The 18,031-nt window shown below is 39.6% G+C and overlaps 1 protein-coding gene across 1 annotated transcript in view; it reads left to right on the plus strand.

Annotated features, from left to right (window-relative positions):
• CDC42BPA (CDC42 binding protein kinase alpha (DMPK-like)) overlaps nucleotides 1–18,031 on the plus strand; it is a 123,504-nt gene that overhangs the window by 10,190 nt on the left and 95,283 nt on the right. The window contains exons 3-4 of the mRNA XM_010152296.1: nucleotides 718–813; nucleotides 5,523–5,671. Coding sequence (XP_010150598.1) covers nucleotides 718–813; nucleotides 5,523–5,671 — 245 coding nt within the window. The remainder of the gene's footprint in view (nucleotides 1–717; nucleotides 814–5,522; nucleotides 5,672–18,031) is intronic.

Consider the following 18,031-nt stretch of genomic DNA (forward strand, 5'->3'; position numbering starts at 1 on the left):
GAAGGCGCCTTTTCCTCCTGTGTTTCTTTCCAGTATATTGAGGGAAGGTCCTCCTGGATGTCTTATCAACAGCTTTTGTCTGGCAAGAGCAATATTTGGTTCTGCCCTACTTTTCCTGAGCAAAAAGTGTGGAGAACCCAACTGGCTAATGCTTATCAAATTACGACTACATGGAAGTTGTCAGCAGCTACTTTCAAAGAAAAGAGCCACCTTGCTTCTGTGAAAATTCAGGTGTAAAACTAGGCTAACAACATGATGAGATAAAGCGATGACACGATACTCCAGATTCTAGTTCTTTAACTCTCATTGCTGTTATATAATGCCATTATTGATTCAGTCTTCTCTGATTTCAATCTTTCTTCGATCTTATGTTTCTGTTCTGTCATTATTAAGACTTGATTTCGATACCTGTAGGTACAAAAAGAGACTTTGACTTGGGATTTTTAGACAATGGAAAGCAGCAGCTTATTTCTCCCTTTGCATCACCAAACAATATAGAAAAGTACAACTATTTATCTTTGAAGAAGATGGTCTTTTCTGAAACTTAGTTCTTCATAGATTTTTGGCATGTTTGATGAGTGTAGTAAATGACCTTATAACTGAGAGGCAGTTTTGCTTTTTTTCACCCAAAATACAATATTAAAACATAGTCAGCTTGGCAAAATGTATTTCTTATATATTTTCCCTAAAGCCTATAATTATTTTTCTCCCCTTTAGACAGCCTGTTTTCGAGAAGAGAGAGATGTGTTGGTGAATGGAGATAACCAGTGGATCACAACATTACATTATGCATTCCAGGATGAAAACTATCTAGTGAGTGTTGCTTTTATGTATATATGGATGGAAATGTGGATTCCTAGTTGTGGTTTGAGACAGAAATACAGCTTGTTTATTTGTTAATTTTGTGTTCTGGACTGTACAGATCGTGTGAGGATATGTGATTTTGTGCATGAGGTTCTGAAGGGTGGAGAGTGGTCAGAAACTTTTAAAGTTTTGCCATAAATATCTCAGGAATGCAGCTTTGTTTTGTAAACCACTTTGCACTGGTTGATAAACTTCGGTCTATCTGCATTTCCCTTCCTATAATTCAGCACTCCAGTTTAATTTGATTCATAAAAATAAAAGTGTGCTTACGTAGATTTTACATTTAAGTTCTCTGATTAACTTTGCTGATCGCTGTTTTACAGTTAGAAATTGGGAGTAGCCCCGTTTTGAAACAACAGTTCATTTTGATCGGTCTTCACTTTTTTGGGGACTTAAACCCACTAAGATGCCATAAAGCAATAAAATGTTCTTGCAGCGTGGAAGAATGCCACTAAATGTTCATAAGTAAGGGTTGGAAGATGTAGTTGTAGATGAAATTGTCACTTTAATATTTAATGTCATTTAGCTTTCATTTTGAAAGTCTTGCAAAAATAAGCTAACATGAGGGAAAAGTGCCAATTTTTAATGAAATCTTTCCCGCTTAAAATACGTTTTGATTGTGATACAGTTTTGGTGGTATTTATGCCTGAAAAAGTAACCAACTGCACGATGATGATTTGCTTATGTGGGTTATATTGCCCTGTGCTCTGGATTCTGTATCATTAGTAATTTCTGATATTTTGTTAAAAAACTTCTATGCAGTCATAATGTTTTTCCCCCTGGTGTGTCCAGTAAAAAAGTGCTACACATGGGATTCTTGCAGGATTACAGTGCTTTTTGCCGTTATATTGCTTTCTTTTCCGTCAGCTCAGATACTGGGAGATCTGGGGTTTGGTGGAGTTTATATAGAAACAGAGCTCTGCATTTGTGACTCTATTGGCTTAAATTCCTCCCAGCCAGCTTCAGGCTTTGTTAATGTGGACAGTAAAAATAACCTCCCATTTGATGTAATTCTTACCTTACTACTAAGAGTATTTCAAAGAAAATATAATATATTCTACAGCAGCCTGCTAGAATTTGTTTTAATCTTGCCAGTTTCCTTATTTTTACTAAGCACAGAGCAGCTTCTGTTCTTTACCTTTGATATTCTGCTAACAGGAGCTGGTTTTGCAGCCTACTGGGGAAGATATCAGTAATACTGTTTTTGTCATTTTAGTGGAATGTATCACTAGTGCTCTATGTGCTTTTTATTAAAACATAACAGAAGTGGCCTTTAGAAAAAAAAACAGCCTGCGCAGATGGAGCAGTAGATGTGGTTGAGCAGTGTATGTTGTTTACCTTGACACTGGTAATGCCCTTACTGTCTGCCATACCATCATCATGCACAAGCTGACAACGTCTGCCGTAGAGAAGCAGCTGTGAGGTGCATTGAAAATGGGCTGAACTGCTGGGCCCAGGGGGTCGTGGTCAGTGGCACAAGGTCCAGCTGGAGGCCAGTCACTGGTGTTGTACCCAGGGCTCAGCACTGGGGCCGACATCTTCGTTAACGACCCGACCAGTGGAACAGAGTGCGCCCTCGGCAAGGGAGAAGTGGCTGATACGCCAGATGGCTGTCCCGTCATTCCGCTGGACCTCGCCAGACTGGAGAACTGGGCAGAGAGAATCTCGTGAAGTTTAACAAAGGGAAATGCAACATCCTGCATCTGGGGTGGAACAAAATAACCTCAGTACATGCTGGGGCCCACCTGGCTGGAATGCAGCTCTGCTTTGGTCCCACCTTAAGACAGCAATGCACGCTGATGGCAGAAAAGGCCAAGAGTATTCTGGGCTGCAAGGAGAAGTGTTGCCAGCAGGTCAGCAGAGGTCCTTCCTCTGGTGAAGCTGCATCTGATGTATTCTGTCGAGTTCTGGCCTCCCCAGCGCAAAAGAGAGATGGAGCTACTGGAGCAAGTCCAGTCAAGGCTGGAAAGATGATTTAAGATATTGGAGCATCTTTGATATAAGGAGAGGTGGAGAGAGCTGGGATTCTTCTGCCTAGATAAGTGAAGAGTTGAGAGACTTACCATCGATGTGTATAAATACCTGATGGGAGGGAATGAAGTCCAGGGAACCAGATTCCTCTCAGTAGTGCCTGGTGACAGGACAGGAGGCAATGGACACAAACTGAAACACATGGAATTTCGTCTAAACAGAAGACTTTTACTGAGGGTGGTCAAATGCTGGAACATGGCACCTGGAGGAGTTGTGGAGTCTCCGTCCTTAGAGATACTCAAAACACAACTGGACATCAGCCTGCTCTAGCTGGCCCTACGTGAGGGGATGAGGTTGGAGTAAGTGATCTCAAGATGTCTCCTCCAACCTAAATGAGTCTGAGATTTAGAATTAAATGACCATGTTAAACTTCCACTAGTTACTAAAATTTAGTGTCCTTAAAACTGCTTTTTCTTTCTCTTGGAAGTACGGTGCTGTCATACAGTAGTGGTTTGCGAAGATAGTGTGCATTTAGAAAGTACTTTTTAAAGCTATTTAAAAAAACAAACAAAAAACCCCCACTTTTTTTAAGGACCTGGATCTCTGACATTGGATGGTATGCTATGCATTGACTGAATTGTTTTATTGAAAATTTAGCTATTACACTTTGCTTTGTTTCCTATGCGTGTGTTAAACTTCAAGTGCACAACTTGATACTGTGAGTTACAGTGTAAATGTTGGCATATTTGAGGATTTGAGGGTTTCCTTGTGATTAGACCACTGTGTTGCTCTGGCAAAATGGGAGGTGCAGAGTCCTGTCTTCTAAGAGCCAAAATGCCTTTATTTTGGTACACCCAGTTACTGAGTTTTACTGCTCTTAAAAATGCGGAAGAATGAGCGAAGAGATCCCACATCATTTTTAAGAATCTTAAGAAGCTTTTTTCAGTATATTTTCAAAGCAATATGTTAAGCTCTTGCAAATCTCACTATGTAGTGTATCAGTTCATAATAATTACATTAAGCCTGTGGAACTTTATATTTTCTAAAACTGTAAAACATGAGAGGCTAATACTGTAGATCTTGTCTCAGAAGGAGTGCAAGAGCACCACGGAATAGAAGATACTTATCTTGTGTAAGGCTTGTGAGGATAATTTAAGGTGATTACTATTCATGTCACAAAGCAACAGATGAAGTTTTGATTGTCAGCACATTTAGGATTTTGTGCAAATCTATTCTGTACTTTCTTCATGCACTTGGAATCAGTGAGGGTGCCCAGGTTATTCTGTATCAAATTGTTAAAATCGTTGTTCATCACGTTACGGGACGTATGAGGGGAGAGACGGGGATAAGACTTCTGCCTGCCCCGCATCTTCCTTATAGCTGGTATAATTATGCAGAACTTTCCCACATATTCATTTTTGTAAAGGTGGGAAAGACTTGACAAATGAGGAAAACTAATTACAAAAAGTCCCTTCAAGTTGCTTTACCAAAATTTAAAATTTACATGGGATATACACATTACTGCATCTTTAGTAGTATTTGTGGCTCATTACACACTGTTGTTAAGAGTCACAGATTCCTATGTGGATATATGTTGCCTTCCTAGAAGCAGAAATTGAAACTCTAGGCAAAAACTTTCAGATATTATGCACTTCAGTGGGAAACTATTCTAATTAGTCTGTCCACAATGATGTTTGAAAGTAATGACATAGCAGAGGGTGTTAAATTAGATGGCTTATAATTAGTTTGTTAGTTATAATTAGTTTGATTTTTTTTTTTAATCTTTTCCTCATTTGCCCTTCCAGTTGATATCTCACAGTTAAAACAAACTAAACTAAGATAAAAAGGTATTAATCGTGAATTTCCCACTTTTCTTAAGTTGGCTTTGCCCAGTCATTTTGACTATGTCTCTAAAGGAAGTGGCTTTTGTTCTGTCATAATATAGTAAAATGGAGAAAGGTACCGATCTTCTTGTCTTTGCACGTGAGTCAGTGGCAAGCAGGCTACATTTCATTTATAAATCAGAATTCAAGTGTATCTTTCCCTAATGGTTCCACTGGAGACGGTGGCAGATCCACTCTGTGTTGGCAGATCCTGTTGTGTGCAATGTCAGCTGTCTGGAATTGTGTTGTGAGCCACTCGAATTCTCTTAATCTTTGCCTTAACCTGAGTAGTTTAAAAACTTTACTTTCCAAAATTGTTTGTTTAATGGGAAAATATGATGGTAGGGAAAAAGAGAAAGGGAAGCTTGGGAAATTAGGGCCCTGAAATGAGATCCCAAGTTAACACAATTGCTTTCGTTTTTATAGGTCTGTGCTTTAATCCTTTATTCCTTTTGCCTTCTGTTGAAGGGTTTTGTTTTTTAAGGGAATCCAGAGTATCTGAGTATTTCATGTTTGGTGATGGGACAGGGGATGAAACTGAAACTATTTTGTAGTGAGGCTTACTCTATTTGGAGAGGTATAAATATGAAACATATTCAAGTAGGTTAAATATTAAAATAGGGCTGAACCAGCTACTTTTTTTCACCACACCTAGGCATCTTGGTTAGCTTTTGTAATGCCCATAGTAAATTTTGCAATAAATTAATTTCTATGCTTAAATTAATTTTCAGTCTCTGGTTCATTTAATAAATTGTTTCCCTCCTCCCTTCCCCCCCATGTTTTCTTCTCATTCCCACTCCACAGTACCTGGTTATGGATTACTATGTTGGAGGAGACCTGCTTACGTTGCTCAGCAAGTTTGAGGACAGACTACCTGAAGATATGGCGCGTTTTTATTTGGCTGAAATGGTGATAGCTATTGATTCAGTTCATCAGTTGCATTATGTTCACAGGTAAGTCATTCGAACTCCAAATCACTCTTGGAGCTATGGGGAGTTACTTGATGGAGTGAAAATAATTCCTATTGAAGAGTTGAAGCTAGTAACAAGTATTTGCTGTAAGAGTAAGCACGGTAGAATGGATCTGCCTACACGTTGTGTTTACTGAGAGCTGCTGCTAAGCTTGTGCCATAAGGTCAGAGACATGAACGATCATCTGAGTGCATGTGATGAATCTTGCACACAGGTATGTTTCAAAGTTAATGATCCATAATTTATAAAAGCAAAACTGGAAACCTGTTTGTGAAATATGATCAACTTTGCATGGGTTTATTGAAGGGTCAGATTCTGTGTCCTAATTAATTTGTTCGATCCGTACGGAGGTTGAAAACATGCCATTATGTGATCTGCTTTGGATCTTTTTTCACCATTTTCTTTTGGACTTAATCAAATTATCTTTAAATGAAATGAGGGCATTTTGCTAAATAAGTGGAAGTACTTAAATTGTGGTACTTAACTTTACTTTGTTATATAGAAAAAATAATGTATTCAAAGGAAAATATTAAGTGGTTTCTGTCTAGCTTTTTTGGAGGCCATGACTGACTTTTTTCACCCCTCCCCTAGCATCATCTTTTGGTAATGTACCATTCTCTACTGAATTCCATGGTAGATCTTGTATGTAGAGCAAAAGATTACCTTCTAAGAGACAGAATTTTCAAGTGCACTTAGTAGATGTACTTCGCTGTGACAAATCAGGAGGAAAACTCTCAGTTGTTTAAGCTGAATCATTAAGTTGGCAGAATGAGCTCGTTTGTTGCATCCATCTGTTGCCCTCACTCAGACCCAGACTGGCCATTCCTTCTGTACTGTGGTTGGTTTTGGTTTGGTACTGGGTTGCGTTTTTTTTCCTTTGAGATTTTGGCTTTTCGTGAAAGAACTGTAGCTAGGAGTGCTTTCAGGTGGGGTGGCGCTAAGCTGCAGATTCGTCTTCTGGAATATTTTGAAATCTCTGTTAAAGAACTGTGTGTACCTGCTGAAAAGAGCTCTTTATGGAAAAACCCAAGCAGAGTGTTTTCCGTAAGGAGTTTATTTCTGTTTGTTCACTTAGGACCTGATGTGAAAGGTTTTTGTATTCAGTTTAATTTGGACGTGACTTTTTAAATATGTTTGTGGGAAAACTGTTGAGATGCTGTCTCCTCTTCCCAGGTGGAGAGCACTTCATGTACTCCATAAACTGCTGTATTTTTCCCAGTCAGTCTGCCTATGTGGTAGTAACTCTTCCCAGAAGAACAGATGCCCACCATCTCTCCCTTTCCTCCAAACAGGCCACAACCATTCTCATTCAGCACTTAGTATGTAGTATGCAGCAGGCGTGACGTTTCCACCCCGTGTCCCCCAGATGAAATAGGTGTAGATGTAAAATTGTGACAGAAAATTCAGTACCATTGCAGTTCAGAACAACATACTAATTGTTATGCTTGCATGTTGTCGTGGTTTAATCCCAGCTAGAAATGAAGTACCCCATATTTATTACTGTGAATGTTTAACAAAAAGGAGCCCCTAGACATTCCCAGTCTTTGGTGTTGGATTTGTGGCTTTGCCCACGAGGTTTCCATGTTTATGGAGTTCTAAATGCCACATTGGCATTTGATCATTCATACTGCTGTGACACGATGCCTGTTCATAAGGGGATGTTTTGCCAAGGCTAAAAATGTAAAGAACGCTTGACTATATGTTAGATGATTGGCCTTTGAAACGAGACCCGTTTAAGTGTGGTGGCTACATCCTTTTTGGGAATGTGACGCACACAGGAAGGGACGTAGGAGGAGAAGGAGGAAAATACTGCTAAGAGATGGATAATGTAACTGCTGTAGTAGTGGTATTCCAGATGAATAGCCAATATGCATCAGGATTTGATCTGAGCTGTAGCTAGTGAACTGGAAATCGTGCTTTAGGCACGTTCGTTCAGGTTTTTCGGACAAGGAGATAGCAGATTGTTTTGGTTTGTTTCCTCTTAGTGCCCCAGTTCTTTCAGGATAGCTTTTTGCACGAACCATACGGAGTGTTGTACTGCGACAGTTATTTTCTTTTTCTTTGAATGCTTTTGTACCTTTTAAAAATTGTATTTGTTTTTAGTGTTGATGTGCCATTCCTCTTGCCCTTCTCCATCGTTAATCACTTTTCTGTCATCAGTTACTTTTGTTTGGGCGTGATAATGATTGCAGTGGTAGTTGGTGTGCAGACCGCTCCGGTGTCAAATGCAAGTCACTCCTCCTTCCTGAAGTACAGTGGCCAAGGTTCTCAAGCATCACATACAAGCAGCCCCAGCATTACTTACGTGAAATTGCTGCGACTGCATTTCAGGTTTTGGCGTTCCAAATATGAGTTCCATTTCTGCACTAGCATTGTGGGATTACGGGATGAATTTATAGTGGGAAGGAGATCAAAATCTAGGTAATAGTAGAATTGTGCAAAGAAATTGCATGATGTTTGCAAAGCTGTCTCCTTGGTACCTGCTGAATCAAAGAAGGAGAAAAGTTGCAGGCTGAAAATAACATCAGTGCTATTGGGTTTAGGATATTAATTTTTTTCCTGCTTTTATCCACTTTCTGGGTTAAATAAATAGGTGCCAGAATGTTTTTGAGATGACATCAATCAGAACATAAAACTTTGATAATTTTTGATTTCTGATCAATTAATTTTTGTTAAGAAATCCTGTGCTGTTTTACCTGATAGTTAAATGATGACTCAACATGTTAATAAAACGGCCTTTTCTTTAATGTGTATCTTAGCTTTTGCTGTTGTTATAAATGCACTAGCACTGGCATTCCCAAATGCTGTTGACAACTCCAAGATTAGCTTTAGAAAGAAACCCTCATCTAAGTTAAGTGTCTGTGCAGGTGTTCACAGGGAGGAAGAAAGTACATATGTCTGTCTGTTGCAACTGCACAACTTCCTTGGGAGTTGGTGTAAAGCTGATGATACCTTAAATTACTCATTTGTACTAATGAAGTGATGGTTGCTTGTAGGCCAAGGTTAAATATTGTCTTGTGCCAGTTTTCTGCAAATTGCAGTATCACACAGGGTAAGATCTTTGCATTTATTAGGAATCAACATCAATTTGTGTTTTACAGATTTCTAGCACCTTTTTTTGGTTGGAAAAAAGCCTCTGTATGCATTAGTATTTCAGTTTCAAGGTAGTGTTGTTGCTTAATTCCTCATAGCATACGTTAAAAGCTTACATTTGCATGCATTACCAAATAGCCAGGTGTGGGCTGGAGTAAAACCCTTACCGGCTTAAGCTTGGTAGAAACGCTTTATTTATGCACACTGTTACCTCAGACGTGTAAAATCTGGTTTTTCCTACAACTGAGATTGAACTCCCTTAGTTATTTCATTGGTGAGTCTGGTTTTCTCTCCATTTTATGTGAGGTGGAAAATGAGGTGTAAAACACTTGGTTTTGTCTAAATCCTTTTAAGTAAAAAAGACTATAGAAAGCCTGGTTGCCACTGGAAGGAGTTTCCCCTGAGCAGTTGGGGAGGATTCCCTTTGGGCATGTACTAGCCCTAGGCACAGGGATTTGCCGCTGCGGACTTTACACGCCCCTTCAGCGCATCTGAGCTGCTGCCTACAGAGTGAAGGGTGCATCTGAGTCTGTCCTAAATTTCATTTGGGACATTCTAGCTTCTTGAATAGTACAGCATTATAAGTGTTAATGTGCTTAAGTCATTTTCGTCTTGACGTTCTCTCCTCTGTGTATTCATTCTGTACAGGGTTGCACGGTGCGGAGCAAATTTGCAGCTAGGGAGTGTTCAGCATTTAGGCTCGTGATCCTCCAGGCCACTGCGAAAATATTCATTTAAAATAGTTTCCATATATTGGCACACACCCACATTAAACAGTCGTCTTTCTTCTATTGAATGGTAAAACAATCCTCACTTACCTTCTTACTGAGAAAATATTTTGGGAGGATTATGAAACACCTATGTTAATTATTATTTTGGTTGGTTGAGTTTATGGGAGGATAGTTAAGACTCGAGTTACCTATGTTGCAGATGCTGTCTTGTGCATGTGAAAAGCTAGGCTTGCAAGGCATACACACGCCTACTGCCATAAGGTATGTGAGATGACAGTTAGCCTGATCAGTGTGCTTCTGGATTTCTGCTTGCCACTGCCTTTTATCCTAATGGGTTTTAGCATTCTAAACCACCAGATGCCTTTCCCCCGCCCCCCCTCCCCCCCTTCTCTTACCATTTTCTTTATCAACTTCTGAAACTTAAGTTGGGCTTCACTGGAACATTTGAAATCTTAAAATGTAGATCAGCAGAATTCTCTGTGGAAGTGACATCCTTTCTGAGATATATTGAACGTAAGGGAATAAATCTGTTAGAGGGGTAAAAGAACCGTCTATTCCCTATCAAGCCAAGCCCCTGCTTTGCTTTTAGCAAGAAGGTACTATTTGTCCTCAGTAAAACTCATCTTAGGGACTTCCCTGAAATATTTACTGTAGTTAGCAGGCAGCTGAAATCTGGGATTCTTTGTAGGATGCATTTCACTTTCAACTATAAGTTTCAGTGCCAGCATATCCATTTTTGACTTGCTGAATAAGAGGTTTTCTGTCTTCTGGGTGTATCCCATCTTTCCTGATCATTAATTTGCTTAAGTGGAAAATTTGGGGGTGGAAGGCCCATCTAGGGAGTTTGCTGCGTTGCGCGGTGTGTCTGAGTTGAGCTGGCACAAAGATGAGCCAAGCGCCCCGGCCTTTGGTAAAGTGAACCGTAATTGTGGGTTTGAAAGAAAGCAACAACATATTTTAGGTGTTTACCAAACTTTGCAACAGACATCATGTGGAACGCGCACATGAAGATGGCCTTACAAAGTGCTGAGAGCAAAGGAAACGGCTAGAAAAATAAGGTAAAAATAACACGAGATTATTTTGATAGTCTGCTGCAAACGTGTTGCTTTGAAACGTTGCATGGTTTAGTTTTACATGGAAAACTGCAGGGCAGAAAGCTATTTTAGTGAGTGTGCGGTAAGCTAGCGCTTCCTTACAAGGTAGTTCTTTACAGAGGTAGGAGAGCTCTGTGGGTCTGGGCTCTGGGCACTCTCTCCCTCCATGTTTTCCACTGAGGAGAGGCTGAAAACAAAGATTATCTCTATGGACTGGGGGCTTTCACTTAGCCCTGTGACCGTATAGGTTGTTAACGCTGGCAGCTGCTCCTGTAGTACCCCCTCAGGGTGGCGTCTTGCCGCAGCGAGGACTCTGGGAGGTGAATGCTCTTTGACCAAGGGTTTGATAGCATTTCCCAAGGAGCCTGTGATGACTTACAAGTATTTGGAAGTAAAAGACTTGGCGTGCTGAGGAGTAGCGGAGAGCACTGGCTGTGTTATTGTGTGAAGGCAAATGGTATCTTGGTGTTGTGTCCGGCGGGAGTGTCAATTTAAGTGAAAGCTGCGTAACGAGTGCCTGAGCCAGCGCAGACCTGTGTTCTGTGGTGTTCGAGCGGAAGGAATTCAGAAACCCTGCCTCCGGTGCCTTCAGCGATCGTAGCCTTGAGTAGTCCTTTCAGCAGAGGTGCTTTTACAAACGTATCCTTCGGCCTTGGTTTTTTATTTTTTCTTCCATTGTTCCTCTCTCCCCAAGACCCAAGCTCCGAGCATCCCTTCTGCTCGCCCGAAACAAAGGTTTGTGGGGCTGTGCAGTGAACTGAACGAGGACACCAGTCCCAGTTAGAACTAGCTTCACATTTTAACTGACCTCCGATCTGTTTGGCGGAGAAGAATAGAAGGAAATCGCTTTAAGCTGGTCTTGCCAATAAAATCTATGATCATCACATGGGGCCTGCTTTTTCCCATATTTTTCTCATGACTTACTAATCTCAGAATATATCTCACGATTTATTCAACTCTGATTTTAAAGGGCAAGGGACACAAGAAGCAGTTGGAGATGGGCTATCATAGTTAGCCATAGTACCCTCAGAAATAAACACTTACCCTTTCATGTCTGATACCTCCCTCCTAAGGAAATTCTTGATTATTGCCAATAGAAGAAGGCCAGCAAGATGAGGCGCGCACCCCTCTGTTTGTTCTGGTGAGTGCCCAGCAGCCCTTTAGCTAGGACAGTTACACCTTTAGTAGAAAGGAGACTTTTCCTGAAAGGAGGAACGTGCAGATGAAGATTTGTTTGGGTTTTATGTGGATTGGAGTATCTTCTGGGTGCAGTTGCTTGAAAGCCAGATGGATGTGAGCACTCTGTCTGATGGTATGTAATCCTGTTTAGGTAGGAACTGCATGTGGTTGTCATAAAACAGAAGTATGTAAACCCTCCTAAGAGTGAAAATGAGAGAGGCAGACAAGAAATAAAATTTGATTGAAAAGGGTCCTTTTTAACCTTGTGCCTAATGGAAAAAATTCTTAATGCCAAAAGCCTTACATAAAACACCCCTGGTCTTGCCTTCCAAGCAATAATGTTTATAGCAAGGCTTAGTGGATGCTAAATGTGATGGAACTTTCCAAGACATACTGCTGCCTGTAGCATAAAGATGAATGTGACTTCTGTGGTGTTCGCAGAAAAAAAAGTCATAGCTCTGATACGAGATCGGTTTCAGCGCCTTATGAAGTTGGAGGTGTTTTCAGAATTTAATAACTTCTTTTGAAGACAAAACATTCCCATTTCCATGTTTTTATGGGAGTTAAGCTATAATTTTACACTCATTCTTTTCTGATTCTTTTGGACTGGAAATATTTTCTCCTACTGCTTTCTTTGATCTCCAAAATCAACATCAGAAAAGTAGTACAAAAACATTTTTATTTTTTCTGAATTTTTAAGTTCTGGTGACTGTGGTTCTGAGGGTGTAATTAGCTCATTGTTAGTGGCTGAGGGATAGTGTTTGGTAATTAACACTTTAGGTGCTTTTGCACTTGTTTATGAAGGTTGGAAGGATGCCTTGTGTTTTTGTCTTCTGCAGACTTTCCATTTCATTCTCTCCTTGTGAGCACAGTATTAATTTCACGACTACTTCTTTTCATCGCGTCTCAATTTTTCCTTTATTAATACCCTACGTGTTCCGCACGTTCCTCCTTAGAATGCCTTAATTTTATTTATGGTTATGGGCCCTTTGCTTCTTTCTACTTGAAATACAATTGATCTTATGTTATTAAATTAGATCAGATTAGAAGCCACACAGGACAAATTCGTTACCACCTTCTGAATTAGTGTCATGTAGATTTGTCATTACATAAACAACCAATAATGGCTTCATTGTTTGATATTCCTGCACTGTCAGTACAAAAATGTAATACTGAGATGCTTGAGTACATTATAAGTAGTGTTGTAAAGTGTTGTCTTTTACCTAGTCTCTTCCTAGGGCATTCTTACTGCTGAGTATTTGATGGATTTGGAGTGAGAATATCTTCACTATCTGACAAGTAGAAATTTGGGGTGTGAATTTCTGGATTGAATTGCTGTTGCCCCAGCCACTGAATGTAATACTTCCTTTACGTCACAATAAATTAAGATACCCTTGCAAGATACCTTAATTAGAATATCAGTGCAAGAATCTCATGCCTGAAAGGGCAGATAAGGAAGTGTCAGTCCAAATATGCTTGACTGCATCGACTGCAGGAAGCATTTCCCTGTTGCATTTCCAGCTTGTTGTATTGTTAGCAGAACCCATCTCATGTTCCTTTTAAATAACAGCAAAATATTACTAGGTTTTAACTTCTTTCCTTAGAAAAAAATAGGTCACTTAACATCCTGCAAATTAGAATACTGCTTACAAAGCAGATGCTTGCGTAAGGTCACGCTTGGTTCAGTTGTGGAAGGCTTCGTGGTTGGGGTCAGGGAAGCAAGACCTTGTGGAGCTTTATCTGAAAAGCTGTATTAAAATCTTTATTGACTCAGGTGCTGTGATGTTTGTGCTGTTGAGTTTTTCTTTATTAGCTATTGGGGACAGCCTTCAGCATTTCCTCGTGCAGCAGGAAGCAGTGATATTACTGCCACTGTAACTCAGTAATTTTTAATCAGATACGGTGTGTAGAGTCCAGGAAAAGAGGTGTAGAAAGGTACAAAAAGGAAAATACTGGCTGGAAGAGAAGGGGGGAAAAAAAGGGAAGAGGGGCTAAAATCTGATTTGGTATAACACTAGCAGGGTTATGTCTTCCTCATATAGGAAATTGAGCTTTTACCACAGAAAGGAATTTACTTTTATGCAAGTACAGCTCTTTTAGGGTTCGGCTTAAGTTTAAGGGGTGAAAATTCAGGGCTTTAGTTCCTATCTGAGTTTTTTTAAAAAATGTGTATTTGTTTTATTTTTAAGCAAGCATTGTTCCTTATGCTTTTTGTTTAAAAGAAAAAAACATATTACAATGCTACTTGAATGCAAAGACTTTTTCAATAACTGTCGTTTAATCTGAAGTGTAATTTTAGCTTGTTTGAGCAAACAGTGCACTCTTTATTTCTCTTCTTATTTTAAAGTTTTGAGACGTTTTTCTGCCAAGCTACTGCAGGTACTGGAGACACTGGGATGCACTTAGGCCGCATGCATTTCTTCCTTTATAGCTTCTGGCTATGGTTCCTTCCCCAGCCTCGCTGTCAGGAGTTTTAGGCAGATGTTACAGTGCTTATTGTATCTGGATCATGCTTGTCAATATGCTTGGTTGGTTGGTTTGTTTTCTAACAACAATGAAAGCAAAAAACCACATACCAAATTGTTTTTGTTTTATGTCTGTCACTGCATGGCATAGTAGAGCAGCTGTAGACACTTGCTTCAAACTTGCTCTAGCTTATTCCTCCGTGTTTCCTTGGCTTTTGGTTGGAATAAAGACCATTTCACAGGTTAAACCTACCTGAGCAGGTTCTGAATGGTTTATGGGATGAGGTCTTTAGGATACATTTTAATGCTTTTCCCCTCTTTTCTGTTTTGTAAGAATAATTATTGTATTGTTTTGATATCCTTTCCCTCAAATTATTATCTCTTTCCTGTGATTTAAACATGACAGGGGCCTATCTTAGAGTCCTCCTCAGATGCCAGACATATAGGCTAATGATAATTTTACAGATAAATATATGGGTATGTTATGTTTATACAAGCACACTTCATTTTTAACACGTTTACTTGTGCATGCTGCAGTATTTTTGTTTAGCAGAACATAACTGTTACCAGAACTCCTTTCCACACTGACTAACCTGGTACACCAAATTCTATCCACAGTCTGCAGCTGCATGCTGAGCATGTGAAGGGCTGTCTTAGTATGTGAACAGAGGTAACTTTACAGAGTGCCCCACGGACAACACAGTGATAAGCAGAAGCCACGAGAGCTTTACAGAAACCAAAGCAGCAAGAGCTTGAAATTATCCCGTCCGATTCTTGACAATGAAGTGGTGACTAGGGTTAACTGGGTGTCCGAGGGCATCCCGTTGAGGTATATGGGAGTTTCACACGCTCTGTCTGGGAATTTGAGGGTGGCTAACCATACCCTCATTTAACATTTGAAGAAAGTGGAGTACAGGTGTAGTGAAAAATAAGCACAATGTAATTTTATATGCTGGTCATATTTTCATTTTTGTAGCAGATCAATAGAGCTATAGAGTTTCAGTCCAGGTTAAATTTGTCTCTCGCTTTGTTGGTGTAGTAACAGCCAAGCTACAGCCAAGAGTCAGTGAAACTTACAGATTACTAGCCTTTTTGGAGGTATTCATAGGTTTTGGTTCTGCAAATAATAAGGCAGGGTAAGAAATCCACTTGAGCTGTATGTCAAAGACTGGTTTTGGTCATGGGAAGGTGCTGTAAAATAAGCAAGTATTGGAAAAGATAATGTTGCTTTATTTACATATGGGTCTAACTCTAAAGGCTTTAGGAGTGATGAAAACCAACTATATATCTGTAACACAATGACGACTTCATTTTGGTTTGGTTTATTTCATACTATTGGAGCTACGGTTACATTTTGGCACGTGTGGTAGCCTGGTTGAAATTTCTTATGTGTAAATGAAAATTTTAGGGATTTCTTTTTTCTCCCAAAGTTTGCATAGTGTAACATGGTATTCCTCATAATCATTCTAAATGTGTTATGTTTAAGGAAGTGGAAGTTGTGTGATGTTAGTATAGTCAACATGCATTCTGCCTGGTTAATCACAATAGCTCCAAATAACATTCTTTTTCTACTTGCATCACAAAGCTGGTATTCTTAGTCCTTGTTAGATATCAGGAAGAAATTCTTCCTGGAGAGGGTGGTGAGGCACTGGCACAGGTTGCCCAGAGAAGCTGTGGATGCCCCATCTCTGGAAGTGTTCAAGGCCAGGCTGGACGAGGCTTTGAGCAACCTGGTCCCCTGGTGTCCCCTGGCAATGGCAGGTAGTTGAAATTGGGTGGTCTGTAAGGTCCCTTCCAACCCAAACCATTCTGTGATTCTACAAGTCCTTTTTAAGAACATAAAACTCAAAAAGGCTTACAGTAATGACTTTTGTCCAATGTGCCTAAAAAAGAAATCATTGTCAAGTTGCAACTCTCATAAACATTGATTCAGTCTTTGCTTCCCCTGTTGCTTCAAACCATAGTTCTTGGAAAATAGTTGTCTGAGATTCTGTATTACTAATGTCATGATTGCTTTTGGCAGTCACGTGCTTAGGAGAATTGTAAATGCTGAAATGTAAAACATTGTGATTCCCATTTGAATATCCTAAGTGGGATTAATTTGTCTCTTATCAAAAAATCAGAGGGGTTCTGAAGACGTCATGGGCAAGAAATGCAGCATTTGTGGCTTGTAGTATCTGACTTCTAGCTAGAACTTTGCATCTCTTCTCACAGATTTAATTCCAATTAAGGAAAACTGATTTCTAATAAATGATGATGTCTGACCTTAACATGCCCAAGATTTAAAAAAAAGAAGTATGTGCCATCAGTGATTATACCAACACCATTAGACACATAAACAAACATAGGAGCTGCTCAGTGCAGTTTCCCTGCAGAGATAAAAGTCCTGTTACCCTGTTTTGCTCGTTCTGTAATTTTCCTGCTTTTTCTATGAATACACCAACACCCCAAATTTCTGTTCCATAATTTCTAAATGAGTTGGTAATGTCTCTGCCAGTATCTACATGAATGCAAAACAGCTTGATGATTTCCCTGCTTATCTTCTGAATGTGTTGCTGTAATCTGTGTTAGTGCTTGCCAAAACTGTGCCTGTCTGAGTGTATTTGTGTGTTTCTTCCTCCCCATTTAGACTAACTGAATGTGCGTATCTTAAATCTCTTGATGAAGCTAACAGGAAACCTCTAATATGCTGAAACATTTTGGAGAATTTAATGTAAAACCCCCAAATTTTTCACTTCAAATTTGTGTGGGTGTCTTGCTGTTGCAGGTATTGATTTCTGTGGGTTAGAAAGTGTTGTATAAGGTTTTGGCTGTGCTTGTGCAACTCAGATTAATAAGCATTTCACAAATACGACTCTTACTACTTACAAAGTCCCCAGTTCCAGATCAGTGCAATTTAACATGTATAGAATATTATTAGCAGCACCAAAATCTCCTAATCCCTCTCTTGTAGGGAGAGTGATGGAATAGTAGAGTTCTGAAAAATGGGGAAATTCCTGTTGCCACCTTAAACCAGAGGATATCTTGAACAGAGATGAAGAAGTTTCTGGTATCCTGTTAGAAATTTTGACACAATCCTGATATAGTTCTCTAGTTCTGTTATGACTGAAATTCTCTGTAACTGGTCTGTTTGAACACAGGGCAGCAGATCCTGGAGACCAAAGGTACTTTTAAGGTTAAAATGTAGACAGTGTGTGAAATAGTTGAGCTAAGCCAGCTTGTGTGGGATTCATACTGCAGGCTTGGACTTCATTTGCGTTTTAGGGTAATGAGAATTCTTGGCTGAAAGTGTCTGATGGTGCGATATGACTTTGTAAAACATTCAAACAGCAGCAGTAATAATCTTCTTGAAATGTGTTATTACATTTGCATAATATATTAAGCAGAACTCTGAATACCTTATCTGCTGCATGCTACTTCACAGGAGGTCAGAGCTGGTCCCTTCAATAGGCTTTATTAGGGAGCTTGAAAGCTGACCATAGACAGATAACAGGAAACTGGGAAATTGGGTCTAGATAAGAGGAAAAACATGTTTAGCTTAAACATTTCAACTGGTAAATCCTTGTTGTTGATCCTAAATAACCATCTTCTCTAAATAACCATCTTCTCTCATTATTACATATGCAAGTGTCAATAACTGATGGTTGTCTTTTGTCATTATAATTTTTTAGGGTCTTGGAACAAAGTCTTTAAAATACTAATACAACTGTAATGTAGGAAAAATAGCCACAAAATTAACCGAATTTGTCTAGCAAGAGGCATGTGACTTACTGTATTTAA

The sequence above is a fragment of the Eurypyga helias genome, unplaced genomic scaffold, assembly GCF_000690775.1.
Source record: "Eurypyga helias isolate BGI_N326 unplaced genomic scaffold, ASM69077v1 scaffold8870, whole genome shotgun sequence".
NCBI lineage: Eukaryota > Metazoa > Chordata > Aves > Eurypygiformes > Eurypygidae > Eurypyga > Eurypyga helias.